Raw genomic sequence first — 16,684 nt, 5'->3', positions numbered from 1 at the left:
TAATGACGTCAGTCATTTTGCCCAAAAATCTATGGTGAAGCGGGAAAAAAAATCATTGTGCGACAAAATTGAAAAAAAAAAACGCTGTTTTGTAACTTTTGGGGGCTTCCGTTTCTACGTAGTACATTTTTCGGTAAAAATGACACCTGATATGTATTCTGTAGGTCCATACGATTAAAATGATACCCTACTTATATAGGTTTGATTTTGTCGGACTTCTGGAAAAAATCATAACTACATGCAGGAAAATTGTCATCTTCTGACCCCTATAACTTTTTTATTTTCCCGTGTATGGGGCGGTATGAGGGCACATTTTTTGCGCCGTGATCTGAAGTTTTTAACGGTACCATTTTTGCATTGATAGGACTTATTGATCACTTTTTATTCATTTTTAAATGATATAAAAACTGACCAAAAATGCACTATTTTGGACTTTGGAATTTTTTTACGCGCACGCCATTGACCGAGCGGTTTAATTAATGATATATTTTTATAATTCGGACATTTCCGCACGCGGTGATACCACATATGTTTATTTTTATTTACACTGTGTTTTTTTTTTTTATTGGAAAAGGGGGGTGATTCAAACTTTTAATAGGGGAGGAGTTAAATGATCTTTATTCACTTTTTTTTTTCACTTTTTTTTTGCAGTGTTATAGGTCCCATAGGGACCTATAACACTGCACACACTGATCTTCTATGTTGATCACTGGTTTCTCATAAGAAACCAGTGATCAACGATTCTGCCGGATGACTGCTCATGCCTGGATCTCAGGCACTGAGCAGTCATTCGGCGATCGGACAGCGAGGAGGCAGGTAGGGGCCCTCCCGCTGTCCTGTCAGCTGTTCGGGATGCCGCGATTTCACCGCGGCTATCCCGAACAGCCCACTGAGCTAGCCGGGATGCTTTCGGTTTCACTTTAGACGCGGCGTTCAACTTTGAACGCCGCGTCTAAAGGGTTAATAGCGCGCGGCACAGCGATCAATGCCGCGCGCTATTAGCCACGGGTCCCGGCCGTTGTTAGAGGCCGGGCCCGACCCGCTATGACGCGGGGCCACGCCGTGGCCCCGCGTTATAGATCGGGAGTGGACACATGACGTTCCAGTACGTCATGTGTCCTTAAGGGGTTAAGGACTGAGCCCTTTTTTGCAATTCTGACCACTGTCATTTTAAACATTAATAACTCTGGAATGCTTTTAGTTATCAATCTGATTCCGAGATTGTTTTTTCGTGACATATTCTACTTTAACATAGTGGTAAAATTTAGTGGTAACTTGCATCCTTTCTTGGTGAAAAATCCCCAAATTTGATGAAAAAAATGAAAATTTTGCATTTTTCTAACTTTGAAGCTCTCTGCTTGTAAGGAAAATGGATATTCAAAATATATATATTTTTCTGGATCACATATACAATATGTCTACTTTATGTTTGCATCATAAAATTGACGTGTTTTTACTTTTGGAAGACACCAGAGGGCTTCAAAGTTCAGCAGTAATTTTCAAATTTTTCACAAAATTTTCAAATTCAATATTTTTCAGGGACCAGTTCAGGTTTGAAGTGGATTTGAAGGGTCTTCATATTAGAAATACCCCGTAAATGACCCCATTATAAAAACTGCACCCCCCCAAAGTGTTCAAAATGACATTCAGTAAGTGTTTTAACCATTTAGGTGTTTCACAGGAATAGCAGCAAAGTGAAGGAGAAAACTCAAAATTTTCATTTTTTACACTCGCATGTTCTTGTAGACCCAATTTTTGCAAGGGGTAAAAGGAGAAAATTTATACTTATATTTGTAGCCCAATTTCTCTCGAGTAAGCACATATGTATATGTTAGTTAATTGTTCAGCGGGCGCAGTAGAGGGCTCAGAAGGGAAAGAGCGACAAGGGGATTTTGGAGAGAACATTTTTCTGAAATAGTTTTGGGGGGGGGCATGTCACCTTTAGGAAGCCCTTAGGGTGTCAAAACAGCAAAAAAAAAACATATCATACCATTTTGAAAACTAGACCCCTTGGGGAACGTAACAAGGGGTAAAGTGAACCTTAATACCCCACAGGGGTTTCACGACTTTTGCATATATAAAAAAAAATATATATATATTTTACCTAAAATGCTTGGTTTCTCAAAAATTTTACATTTTTACAAAGGGTTAAAGCAGAAAATATCCCCCAAAATTTGAAGCCCAATTTCTCCGGATTCAGAAAACACCCCATATGGGGGAGAAAAGTGCTCTGCTGGCGCACTACAGGTCTCAGAAGAGAAGGAGTCACATTTGGCTTTTTGGAAGCAAATTTTGCTCTGGGGGCATGCCGCATTTAGGAAGCCCCTATGGTGCCAGGCCAGCAAAAAAAACTAAAACACATGGCATACCATTTTGGAAACTAGACCCCTTGGGGAATGTAACAAGGGGTAAAGTGAACCTTAATACCCCACAGGGGTTTCACGACTTTTGCATATGTAAAAAAAAATATATTTTTTACCTAAAATGCTTGGTTTCTCAAAAACTTTACATTTTTACAAAGGGTTAAAGCAGAAAATACCCCCCAAAATTTGAAGCCCAATTTCTCACGATTCAGAAAACACCCCATATTAGGGTGAAAAGTGCTCTGCTGGCGCACTACAGGTCTCAGAAGAGAAGGAGTTACAAATTTTGCTCTGGGGGCATGCCGCATTTAGGAAGCCCCTATGGTGCCAGGACAGCAAAAAAAAAAAAAAAAAAAACACATGGCATACCATTTTGGAAACTAGACCCCTCGGGGAATGTAACAGTGTTACAGTGAGTACTTACACCTCACAGGTTTTTTGAACAGTGGGCCATAAAAGTGAAAAATTTGATTTGTTTGCACTATATTGATAGTGTTACCCCAAATGTTTCATTTTCACATTGGGTAATAGGGCAAAAGGCCCCCAAAATTTGAAGAACAATTTTGTCTGAGAAAAAAAATACCCCATATGTGGATGTAAATTGCTCTGTGGACGCACTACAATGCTCAGAATAGAAGAAGTGAAAATTTTGTTGAAATTGAAGTCGGGGGTCATGTGCATTTATAAAGCCCCCAACAGAAAAAAAAAAGACACCATTTTAGAAACTACACCCCTCAATGAACATAACAAGGGGTACAGCGGGAAATAACACCTCACAGGTTTTTTGAAAAGTGGGCCATAAATTGAAAAAATAGACATTTTTTACAGTAAAATGCTGGGGTTACCCAATTTTTTACATTTTCACAAGGGGTAATATGAGGAATTGGGTTACAAATTTTGGAGGGCTTTTCCCCCTGACTATAAAAATACATCCACATATGGGGTAACATGCTGGACGGGTGCTCATAAGTCATAGAGGTCACTTTGTATTTGTGGCCTTTGGCATATCAGTAGCTGACGGTTACATACATTCTGAGGAAAATACAAAAATTAAACACCCACATGTGACACCATTACAGAAAGTACCCACCCTGAGGAATGGGTATACGGCTAAAGAGGACAATTTGAACGCATGGGTGTTTCCTAAATTTATTTTCCAGGAATGGATGAAGGGTAGCTTTTGAAAATTGCAATTTTCAACCTATGCTCTGCTTCATTTTTCTGGAAACAACTAACATGTGACTCCGAATTGTCGCCTGGAAATACGACAGAGCTCAGCGAGAACTCTTCGCATTTGAGGCGGATGTTTGTTACGGACCTAACAGTTACATACATTCAGAGGAAAACACAAGAAAGGAACACCCACATGTGAGAATACTACAAACAGTACACCCCCTAGGGAAGGTGTATAGGGTGAAGTGGAGATTTGGAACAGAATGGATGAAGTATACTATGGGGGGGGGAAGAAAATTGCAATTTTAGTACTGATATGCCAATTATTTTCCCAGAATGATGACCCAGAGTACAGCCAAAAGTAAAAAGGATGCCCGTCCCAAACCCTATACTCTGAAGGGGATGGGGATGTGTGGGGCCATCCCTATTCTGTTACCTCAAATGCGCAACCCGCTCAGGTGGGGAGAGAGCGTTGCACATTTGAGGCAACTGCAAACCTCCAATGCTGTTGACTCTGTGTCCCATGACCCATTTTTTAGGGGGAAGAAATAAAAAAGATATTGGGGGTATTGGGAAAAAGGTGTTTTTTGTCTTTTTTTTGGGGGGGGGGGGATTGGTATAAAATTTGGAAGACAATGTACTCTGGACTGGTACATTGGAGTCAAATTTTGGGGAATGAAAATTAGTACCGCACTCGCTTGGTCGGGATGCCTCATACACCATAAACTTGCAAGTGTACCCGGAGGTACTCTCGCAAAGTTTATACATCTTCACGCCATACCGCACTCGCTTGGTCGGGATGTATTGCCGGAAGCTGAGTCTCCCCTTAAAGCTGAAGACAATGTACTCTGGACTGGTACATTGGAGTCAAATTTTGGGGAATGAAAATTAGGGCAAAGGATGGAAAATTTAGTACTCCATGGAAGTGTGATACTCCCTGAAGCAGCCTATGCAGAGGCCCGAATGATCGGGGCAAGTGTCGCATTGAGTGGTGGTGTCCTTCCGAATCCCCCTCTTGCGACACACTCTGCATTTCTTCTGAGATCGTCCCTTCTTTCCAGTGTGGGGGATCACACCTGGAAAGTGTTGGCCGGGGACGATCCGGGGACCTGAAGTTCCAGAGGTGCTCTGACCCGCTCTTTGGCGGTCACCAAAGATGAGGGCCTTTAGAACTTCCTCTTGGAACTGCAGGTATGTCCCTGTGTTGCCAGCGTACTTGTACAGTACAAAAGCGTTGTACATGGCAACCTGTACCATGTAGACCGCAACTTTTTTGTACCATACGCGTGTTTTCTGCATGGCATTATATGGCTTGAGGACTTGATCAGAAAGATCAACTCCCCCCATATACCGATTGTAGTCCAGAATACAATCAGGCTTGAGGACCGGTCCCACGGTACCTCGCACAGGGACAGGGGTGCTGCCATTCCCATGAATTGTGGTGAGCATAAGGACATCCCTCTTGTCCTTATACCGGACCAACAACAGGTTCTCATGGGAAAAGGCACGGGACTCACCCCGGGGGATAGGAGTCTGCAGGGGATAGGAAGGAAGGCCTCTTTGATTCTTCTGGACTGTCCCACAAGCGACCGTGGATCTGGCGGCGAGGGATGTGAAGAGAGGGATACTAGTATAAAAGTTATCCATGTAAAGGTGGTTAATATCTAGCAATGGGTGCAAAAGGCCCCAAACGATTTTCCCACTAACACCCAGGGTGGGAGAACAATCTGGGGGTTCAATGCGGGAATCTCGTGCCTCATACACCATAAACTTGCAAGTGTACCCGGAGGTACTCTCGCAAAGTTTATACATCTTCACGCCATACCGCACTCGCTTGGTCGGGATGTATTGCCGGAAGCTGAGTCTCCCCTTAAAGCTGATGAGAGACTCATCAATAGCGTCTCCGCCGCCTTGGTGGCTCATCATCAGAACTAGATGATAAGGAGGACGATGAAATAAGGAAGGTGGGATCTTCATCGTCCTCTGAGCCCCTCTCGGTGTCGGAGGCAATTATGGCATATACCTCCTCCGCCTAAAACGCTCTGTGGGCCATTTCCCTACTCTAATGGGGATACGGGTATGTGTGTGTGCGGGGGGGAAAACTTTATTGGTGTATGTGCTGTGTGTGGTGTGGTGCGATACTACCACCCTAACCCGCCCTGACCCTGCCTAACCTAACCTAACTAAACTAACCCGCCCTAACAGAAAAAAAATAAAAAGGGGACTTTTTTTAAAAAACAAAAAAGGGACTTCTAGCGCAAAAAAGCCCTGCACCAAAAAAAGTGTTTCTCCAATCAGTGGTGTGCGCACTGATTAGCGCTTGTGGCGGCAGGGGGCGCAGAAGTCAGTGGGGGATCCGGCCACTCAGCCCAGAACAGTGGCTGGTGGCTTGTACACAGCCCCCACACAAAAAACCCGAAAAATAAAATTTAAAAAAACGCTTAACCCCGAAAAAAAGCACCTGCCTGAACCCAAAAAAAAAACGCTGATCAGTGATAAATCACTGACAGCGGTGGGACAGGCTGCACACACAGGTACGGTCCGTCCACACAGTACACGCCTGCTACTGGTGGCACGGACCGCCTATGGGTGCAAAAAAAAAATACGCGTTAACCGAAAAAAGTGCCTTTACCACAAAAAAAAACGCTGATCAGTGATAAATCACTGACAGCGGTGAGGCACGCCGCACACACAGGTAAGGTCCGGCCACACAGTACACGCCTGCTACTGGTGGCACGGACCGCCTATGGGTGCAAAAAAAAAATACGCGTTAACCGAAAAAAGTGCCTTTACCACAAAAAAAACGCTGATCAGTGATAAATCACTGACAGCGGTGAGGCACGCCGCACACACACAGGTAAGGTCCGGCCACACAGTACACGCCTGCTACTGGTGGCACGGACCGTCTATGGGTGCAAAAAAGTGCTAGAAAACGCGAAAAAAAGCGCCGACACCAAAAAAAAAAAAACGCTGATCAGTACTACGAGACTGATCAGCGGCGGGTGGGCTTTAACAAACGGTAGCGGACCGCTCTTTTATAACTAAGAGGGTCCGCACACATACTTAGGAAAAAAAAAAATAAGATCTGCGCCAAAAAAAAAGGCTGGCGGCAGACCGCAGCGACCCAGCAGGGCCGGGGTCACGCAGCTAAAGAAGCTACGGATTCACGGACACCCACTGAGGTACGCTGAAAAAAAAAATTTAAAAACTTTTTTTTTTTTTTTTTTAACCCTAGCCTGTCCCTACCTAAATCTAAAGCTATCCCTGGGGATTTCTGTGCCAAGGGGCCACAGAAAGGGGGCAAGGGGCACTTTTTTTTAACTGAGGGGATGGTGGGCAGCACGGGCTCCGTCCTGCACACCAGATCTCTCTGAAATGGCGGGCAGAACGGAGCAACATGCTCCTAGCCCACCCAATCCCCTCCCATTACATTGTGATTGGTGTGACCACTTTGGCCACCCAATCACAACTGTACTGAGGGGGGTGGCCACAATGCCAGCCCCCAGTACAGCATGGATGGTGATTGGTGGTGTATACTACACCACCAGTCACCATCTATATCCGGGTCACAGGGTCAAACGTGACCCTGATGACCCAGAACCGCTGCAGAACGCCGTTTAGTAGTTACCGGCGTCCTGCAGCGATAGCCGGTATAGGAGGTCCTCCGGACCTCCTCCGGCATACTGCCGGGATGTCTGCTGATAGAAATCAGCAGACATCCGGCTCCGATCCCCGCCCGGCGAGCGGCGGGGAACGGAATTGCAGCACATCGCTCATCTGAATTGATGAGCGATGTGCTGCGATCGCCGACATGGGGGGTCCTGATGACTTGATGAACGATTTCAGCAGGCATCCGGCTCCGGTTCCCAACCGGCTAGTGGTGGGGACCGGATTTCCCACGGGCGTATGGATACGCCCTGCGTCCTTAAGGACTCGGAATGCAGGGCGTACGCCCTGCGTCCTGAAGAGGTTAAATCTGAGAGACCTGGCGCGCGCCCTAGAGAGCGGGACCGCGCGTGCCGGGACTGAGCAGGAGGACGGGGCCGGTGAGTGACATGAGACGCCATCTGAGAGCGGGCACGTCCTGTGCCTCAGATCACGTCCCCTCCGATGACATGGGAGCAGCGCTCGTGGCACGCCGCGAGCGCTCCGGGGAAGCAGTGAGTGGTGCAGTAGCACCAACAATCATTACTTGCTACAGTATCTCTGGATCCATACTTGTTACAATATTTCCTGGACTCCAACACCTATTGCTACTGTTATTCTAAGACTGCTGATAATACAAACCAGATAACAGAAACGACTGGACTTGACCAAATATAATCCAAGTTATACAGAGGTGGCTGCTCTAAACTATTATTTTATTTTATCTTACATCATTGTTTTAATATTGTTTAGTTTTTTAATACTGGTCTCTAGCAAGGGCCCTGCTGAGACATTTATGTAACTAAGTAATCAATAAACATTTTTTAGTTTTATATATATAACTAGTCTGCACATTCTATTCCATTACACATATATCCCATTTTAACCACTATATACTTTTATTAAAAACCTAGTGATCCATTCCACATATAGTAAGTATATACCTTTAGGTCTGCAACCTTTTTTCTTTTATTGTAAACCTGGTGATCAATTGTGGTACAGAAAGTGAGTAATCTACTATTGTGCAAAGAAACATAACTTTTAGATTAACAGTGTACATATTTCACATATTTAACAAACTTGCATATCATTATTTATGCTATCTAATTGTTATTGACTTGCGGTGGCCATATTGAATATGCAAATTAACAGTCTTTAACAACCTTGGTACAGAAGGTAATCATGAGCATGTGTGCCAAATTATATGTTATTCTAACAAACAGTTTCAGAGAAGATGTTTTTAAAATATTGTGCAATAAAATATGGCAGCCACACCATGTGACCAATAGACTTGTAATGGACAAATCTGACTCAGGACAACAGTGTAACTACATACAGCAATTTAACCCCTTCAGGACCTACAGGATTTAACCCCATTTTGGCCTTAAGGACCGGAGCGTTTTTTGCACATCTGACCACTGTCACTTTAAACATTAATAACTCTGGGATGCTTTTAGTTATCATTCTGATTCCGAGATTGTTTTTTCGTGACATATTCTACTTTAACATAGTGGTAAATTTTTGTCGATACTTGCATCCTTTCTTGGTGAAAAATCCGTAAATTTGATGAAAAATTAGAAAATTTTGCATTTTTCTAACTTTGAAGCTTTTTGCTTGTAAGGAAAATGGATATTACGAATACATTTTTTTTTGTTCACATATACAATATGTCTACTTTATGTTTGCATCATAAAATTTATGAGTTTTTACTTTTGTAAGACACCAGAGGGCTTTAAAGTTCCGCAGCAATTTTCCGATTTTTCACAAAATTTTCAAACTCGCTATTTTTCAGGGACCAGTTCAGTTTTGAAGTGGATTTGAAGAGTCTTCATATTAGAAATACCCCATAAATGACCCCTTTATAAAAACTACACCCCCCAAAGTATTCAAAATGACTTTCAGTAAGTGTTTTAACCCTTTAGGTGTTTCACACGAATAGCAGCAAAGTGAAGGAGAAAATTCACAATCTTCATTTTTTACACTCGCATGTTCTTGTAGACCCAATTTTGGAATTTTTACAAGGGGTAAAAGGACAAAATTTTTACTTGTGTTTGTAGCCCAATTTCTCTCGAGTAAGGACATACCTCATATGTCTATGTAAAGTGTTTGGCGGGCGCAGTAGAGGGCTCAGAAGCGAAGGAGCGACAAGGGGATTTTGGAGAGTACGTTTTTCTGAAATGGTTTTTGGGGGGCATGTTGCATTTAGGAAGCCCTTATGGTGCCAGAACAGCAAAAAAAAAAACACATGGCATGGGAATGTAACATGGGAATGTAACATGGGATAAAGTGAACCTTAATACCCCACAGGTGTTTCACGACTTTTGCAAATGTAAAAAAAAAATATATATATTTTTACCTAAAATGCTTGTTTTCCCAAAATTTTTTAATTTTTAAAAAGGGTAATAGCAGAAAATACCCCTAAAAATTTGAAGCCCAATTTCTCCTGATTAAGAAAACACCCCATATGGGGGTGAAAAGTGCTCTGCTGGCGCACTACAGGTCTCGGAAGAGAAGGATACACATTTGGCTTTTTGAAAGCAAATTTTTCTCTGGGGGCATGCCGCATTTAGGAAGCCCCTATGGTGCCAGGACAGCAAAAAAAAAACCACATGGCATACTATTTTGGAAACTAGACCCCTCGGGGAACGTAACAAGGGGTTAAGTGAACCTTTATACCCCACAGGTGTTTCACGATTTTTGCATATGTAAAAAAAAAAAATTTTTTTTTACCTAAAATGCTTGTTTTCCCAAAAATTTTACATTTTTAAAAAGGGTAAAAGCAGAAAATACCCCCCAAAATTTGTAACACAATTTCTCCCGAGTACGGCGATACCCCATATGTGACCCTAAACTGTTGCCTTGAAATACGACAGGGCTCCAAAGTGAGAGCGCCATGCGCATTTGAGGCCTAAATTAGGGACTTGCATAGGGGTGGACATAGGGGAATTCTACGCCAGTGATTCCCAAACAGGGTGCCTCCAGCTGTTGCAAAACTCCCAGCATGCCTGGACAGTCAGTGGCTATCTGGCAATACTGGGAGTTGTTTTGCAACAGCTGGAGACTCCGTTCTGGAAACATTTTTATTGGGGTGGGGAGGGTGGCTGTGTAGGGGTATGTGTATACGTAGTGTTTTTTACTTTTTATTTTATTTTTTGTGCTAGTGTAGTGTTTTTAGGGTACAGTCGCACAGGCGGGGGTTCACAGTAGTTTCTCGCTGGCAGTTTGAGCTGCAGCAGAAAGTTTGCGGCAGCTCAAACTTTCAGCCAGACTTACTGTAATCCTCCGCCCATGTGAGTGTACCCTGTACGTTCACATTGGGGGGGGGGGGGGGGTGACATCCAGCTGTTGCATAACTACAACTCCCAGCATGCTCGTTGGCTGTCGGTGACTGCTGAGAGTTGTAGTTTTGCAATAACTGTAGGCACACTGGTTATGTATCACTGAGTTTGTGACCTAACTCAGTGTTTCACAACCAGTGTGCCTCCAGCTGTTGCAAAACTACAACTCCCAGCATGTACGGTGCATGGTGTATGGTGACTGCTGAGAGCTGTAGTTTGCAACAGCTGGAGGCACACCGGTCTGAGTTAGGTAAAAAAATAACTCTGAGTTTCACAACCAGTGTGCCTTCAGCTGTTGCAAAACTACACCTCTCAGCAGTCACCGACAGCCAACGGGCATGCTGGGAGTTGTAGTTATGCAACCAGCAGATGCACCACTACAACTCCCAGCATGCACTTTAGCTGTTTGTGCAAGCTGGGAGTTGTAGTTATACAACAGCTGAAGGTACACTTTTCCATAGAAAAAAATGTGCCTCCAGCTGTTGCAAAACCATAAGTCCCAGCATGCCCATTTTGCATGCTGGGAGCTGTTGCTAAGCAACAGCAGGAGGCTGTCACTCACCTCCAACGATCCAGCCGCGTGAGGTCAGTCCCGCCGCCGCCGCTGCTCCTGGGGCCCCGATCCCAACAGGGATGCCGGTGATCGGGGTCCCCAGCACCCAGGGTGCACGTCCCGCACCCGCTCACGTCCTCCGGAAGAGGGGCGGAGCGGGTGCGGGAGTGACACCTGCAGCAGGCGCCCTGATTGGTCGTCCGGTAATCCGGCCGACGAATCAGGGCGATCGTGAGGTGGCACCAGTGCCTGCAGGCTCTGGCTGTTCGGGGCCATCAGAGACGGCCCCGAACAGCCAGTAATTCCGGGTCACCGGGTCACTGGAGACCCGATTGACCCGGAATCGCCGCAGATCGCTGGACTGAATTGTCCAGCTATCTGCGGCGATCACCGACATGGGGGGACATAATGACCCCCCTGGGCGATATGCCGGGATGCCTGCTGAACGATTTCAGCAGGCATCCGGCTCCGGTCCCCAACCGGCTAGCAGTGGGGGCCGGAATTCCCACGGGCGTATGGATACGCCCTCGGTCCTTAAGGACTCGGGATGCAGGGCGTATCCATACGCCCTATGTCCTGAAGAGGTTAAACATCTGTAGCTTTAGCGGTTCCAGAGAATAAGATTTTTGAATATTGTGCAAATATTGGCACAAAAACCAAGATGGCGGCCAGGTCATGTGACCTATGACCTTTATGTTACATGAGATTATGCACAGCTCAGTACTTTACCACTGTGCACAGTTGTAGTGGATTTAAGTATGTGTGTGTGTACATATATATATATATATATATATATATATATGTGTGTGTGTGTGTGTGTGTGTGTGTGTGTATATATATATATATAATATGTTTGTTTATGTAATATAAACATATATATATATATATATATATATATACACACACACACACACACACACAAACAGTACAGACCAAAAGTTTGGACGCACCTTCTCATTCAGAGTTTTCTTTATTTTCATGACTATGAAAATTGTAGATTCACACTGAAGGCATCAAAACTATGAATTAACACATGTGGAATTATAGACATAACAAAAAAAGTGTGAAACAACTGAAAATATGTCATATTCTAGGTTCTTCAAAGTAGCTACCTTTTGCTTTGATTACTGCTTTGCACACTCTTTGCATTCTCTTGATGAGCTTCAAGAGGTAGTCACCTGAAATGGTCTTCCAACAGTCTTGAAGGAGTTCCCAGATATGCTTAGCACTTGTTGGCCCTTTTGCCTTCATTGGGTTCAGGTCTGGTGACTGTGGAGGCCAGGTCATCTGGCGCAGCACCCCATCACTCTCCTTCTTGGTCAAATAGCCCTTACACAGCCTGGAGGTGTGTTTGGGGTCATTGGGGGACATGTATCAAAGAATTTACATCTTTTTTTTTTGTGTCTTTTTTTTTCCGTTCATTCTGATAGAGCATTTCCTCCTGATGTCGCGATATGGGGTACCTTGGAGTGACATCTATAGTAGGCACGGATTTATTAACTGCATACTTTCCCTTTACACACAAAATTTACACACACAAAAGGCGAGAATGAAAACATGAGAACACAAAAATGAAAATTGTCTGTGTCCTCAAGGCTAAAACGTGCTGTGTCCTTAAGGGGCTAAGGCAATGGCACTCAATGGGTGTACTCCAGCAGGTACAGGGAATCGGCCAGAGGCGGTATCTGCTCTCCCCGCATTTATTTGTACTGGTTTAAGACACCAATACAAATTAATAGGGATAAAGGTAGTCCTTTGGACAAAACCAAAAGTAAAATTTCCGTCAGTATTATATTCAGGAGCGCCATGTGTGGCAGTATTTAGGTCATACAGAGAACAGTAGAGTTGCGAGTTGAATCTTTCACTTTTCAGTCGATCATTTTACCCTGTGACATGTTGTACAACAGTCAACACTTTTTTCTTGCACGGCACTGCAGCTGGTAGGTGTGAGCCAGGTCTTAGCGAGGAATTGAGCAGTTACTTAAAAACTGCACTTGTACTTTACAAAAATGTATGTGGTACACATCTGATTTTATCTTTTTTTTATTTTTTTTTATAGAGTCATGTCAGTATGGTGGTGGAGAGCCAAGCAAGGCAAAATCTGAAAAGGGGAAAAGCTATTGTAAAAAAAAAAAAAGCTAGACTAAAGACTGTTTGAGACAAAAGCAGCTTTATCTGCCCAAAGCAACAACCACCCAGCTGTCTTGACTTGCTCTGATAAATTGAAAGCTAAGCTTTGATTGATTGCTGTAGGTGATTGTGTCCTAGTGCAGAGCACACCTTTTTTCTATGAGGATTTGCTCCTACTCTGGACAGTTCCTAAAATAAACAGAGGTGTCAGCAGAGAGCACTGTGGTCTGACAGAAAGGAAATTCAAAAAGAAAAGGACTTCCTCTGTAGTATACAGCAGCTGATATGTACTGGGAGGATTAAGATTTTTAAATAGAAGAAACAAATCTGTTTAACTTTCTGGTACCAGTTGATTTTTAAAAAAATCCAGTGGATTACCCCTTTAATGAGACCCAAGCGCAAGGTATACAAGCTCTGGGAAGCAGGAATTAAGGCATACACATAAATTGTAAGAGACGACTATTGTTTAGAAATCTGAAAAACATAAATGTGCCTATATGAAAATGCCAACTGGATGTATTAAAGGTAGGGCCGGTTTTAGGCTAAGCGTGGCCCTAGGCAAAATAAAAAAAAAGGGGTCCCAAAAGTCCTATTAGTGCACTAACCAGATTTACACATTTTTGGTCACTTCAAATACCATAAAAAATATCTAAAAAAGCAATTGAAAAGTCCCATCAAAACAAAAATGGTACCAATAAAAACTACAAATCACAGCGCAAAAAAATGACCTCATACATCCCCTTTATACAGAAAAATAAAAGAGAGTTATAGGGATCAGAATAGTACAATTTTATATTTTTGTATAGTTCCCCCACATTAGATAAGCAGTATAGTTCCCCCACATTATGTTGGCAGTATAGTTCCCCCACATTAGGTTGGCAGTATAGTTCCCCCCACATTAGGTTGTAGTTCCCCCACATTAGGTTGGCAGTATGTTCCCCCACATTAGGTTGTAGTTCCCCACATTAGGTAGACAGTATATTTCCCCCACATTAGGTTGTCAGTATAGTTCCCCGACATTAGGTTGGCAGTATAGTTCCCCCACATTAAGTTGGCAGTATGTTCCCCCCCATTAGGTACACAGTATAGTTCCCCCACATTAGGTAGACAGTATAGTTCCCGCACATTAGGTTGGCAGTATAGTTCCCCCACATTAGGTTGCAGTTCCCCCTAATTAGGTTGGCAGTATAGTTCCCCCATATTAGGTTTGCAATATAGTTCCCCCCACATTAGGTTGGCAGTATAGTTCCCTCCCACATTAGGTTGTAGTTCCCCCACATTAGGTTGGCAGTATAGTTCCCCCACATTAGGTTGGCAGTAGTTCCCCCACATTAGGTTGGCAGTATAGTTCCCCCACATTAAGTTGGCAGTATGTTCCCCCACATTAGGTAGACAGTATAGATCCCCCACATTAGGTTGGCAATGTGTTCCCCCACATTAGGTAGGCAGTATGTTCCCCCACATTAGGTAGGCAGTATGTTCCCCAACATTAGGTTGCAGTTCTCCCCCATTAGGTTGGCAGTATGTTCCTCCCATTAGGTAGGCAGTAGAGTTTACCCACATTAGGGGCAGTATGTTCCCCACATTAGGTAGGCAGTATAGTTTCCCCACATTAGGTAGGCAGTATGCTCCCCCACATTAGGTTGCAGCCCCCCCATTAGGTTGCAGCCCCCCATTAGGTAGGCAGTATGTTCCCCCACATTAGGTTGCAGTTCCCCCCCCCCCCATTAGGTTGGCAGTATAGTTCCCCCACAATAGGTAGGCTGTATAGTTTCCCCACATTAGGTGCAATATGTTCCTCCACATTAGGTTGCAGTCCCCCCCCATTAGGTAGGCAGTATGTTCCCCCACATTAGGTTGCAGTTCCCCCCCATTAGGTTGGCAGTATGTTCCCCCACATTAGGTAGGCAGTATAGTTTTCCCACATTAGGTGCAGTATGTTCCCCCACACATTAGGCTGGCAGTATAGTTCCCCCACATTAGGTTGCAGTCGTCCCCCCCCATTAGGTAGGCAGTATGTTCCCCCACATTAGGTTGCAGTTCCCCCCCATTAGGTTGGCAGTATGTTCCCCCATTAGGTTGCAGTCCCCCCCAAATTAGGTTGGCAGTATGTTCCCCCCCCCCATTAGGTAGGCAGTATAGTTCCCCCCCATTAGGTAGGCAGTATAGTTTCCCCACATTAGGTGCAGTATGTTCCCCCACATTAGGCTGGCAGTATAGTTCCCCCCCCATTAGGTTGGCAGTATGTTCCCCCCACATTAGGTTGCAGTCCCCCCCCCCCCCATTAGGTTGGCAGTATGTTCCCCCACATCAGGTTGGCAGTATAGTTCCCCTCTCCCCCCCTCCCCTACTTTTTCTATTTTTCACATTTACTTACCTGGCCACGCTCCGCAGGCTCAGGTAATGTGGTGGGTCTTGTGGGCTGTGGGGATAATATGACGAGTGACGTCTCCTGCCGGGTCCTCTATGCTGCGTCAGGGACATCACTCCTCATTTCCTGCAGCCGGACACACGACACAGTTTTTTTCACTACACCGGCGCTGCAGGAAATGAAGAGTGACGTCCCTGACGCCGCATAGAGGACCCGGCAGGACACGTCACTCGTCATATTATTCACTCAGCCCGCAAACCCGCCGTTTTAAAGTGACCGCAACCAGGATGCTTATCTTTAACACTTTAAAACATTTGCCCCCCCCCCCATACTGAGCAGCCAGCAGGGGGCCCCTGGGGGATGGGGGCCCTAGGCAATTGCCTGGGTTGCCCCCCTAACGCCGGCCCTGACTAAAGGGAAGGATGTGATGTGAGAGATGTAAGTATAATCATCAAGTCTGAGCATCTATGTAAGTTCTTATCTGCAACACTCAATGTGTGTATGTGTGGGAATACAATGTGTCATCTTGCTCTACCCTGCACATCACACTGGTTGACTTTGACACAAACTGTTTCAACAGTAATTAATCTAATGATCCCCCCCCCCCCCCCCACAGCGCTAGGTAGTGGAGGTAGCTGGAATGCTTACCTCTGCATCATTGGTGTCCGTGGCTCTACATTTGATAGAGCCTGGCTGAAGTAGGCTCACCCAAATGAGCACAGATCTCACAGATCACTGAAGTTCTATGGAAGATCTGTATGAGGAATCTAATGATTGCTCCTAAAAGTCCCCTAAGGGGACTAATAAAGTGTAAAAAAAAAATTAAAGTTAAATAAAGGTAATGTATTTTCCGTTTTCAGCCAAGCACAGCCTAAATTTTCGGCTTCGGCCCAAACTTTACCCTTCCGGTGCATCCCTACTAAACATTCATTTAAACACATTTCAAACATGCGCCTTATACATGTATAACAATGTGCTATATACTGTATTTAATCACATACATACCAGCATAAATGACCAGTCCATAGCAATATTTAGTGTTACGAATTTTGCACCCCCTTAGGAGGATACAGTCATTATCTAATGAATATTTCTCTCCCTTCCATTCCAA

At 44.4% G+C, this 16,684-nt stretch overlaps 1 protein-coding gene across 1 annotated transcript in view; it reads right to left on the bottom strand.

Annotated features, from left to right (window-relative positions):
- The window catches only part of ATP8B3 (ATPase phospholipid transporting 8B3), a 1,029,241-nt gene that overhangs the window by 581,218 nt on the left and 431,339 nt on the right, over nucleotides 1-16,684 (bottom strand). The window contains exon 12 of the mRNA XM_056572418.1: nucleotides 16,579-16,631. Within this exon, the coding sequence (XP_056428393.1) occupies nucleotides 16,579-16,631 (53 nt within the window). The remainder of the gene's footprint in view (nucleotides 1-16,578; nucleotides 16,632-16,684) is intronic.

Source organism: Hyla sarda, chromosome 1 (assembly GCF_029499605.1).
Source record: "Hyla sarda isolate aHylSar1 chromosome 1, aHylSar1.hap1, whole genome shotgun sequence".
Classification (NCBI taxonomy): Eukaryota; Metazoa; Chordata; class Amphibia; order Anura; family Hylidae; genus Hyla; species Hyla sarda.
Note: the sequence above shows the minus strand (reverse complement) of the source record. Positions and strands in the feature narration are given on the sequence as shown.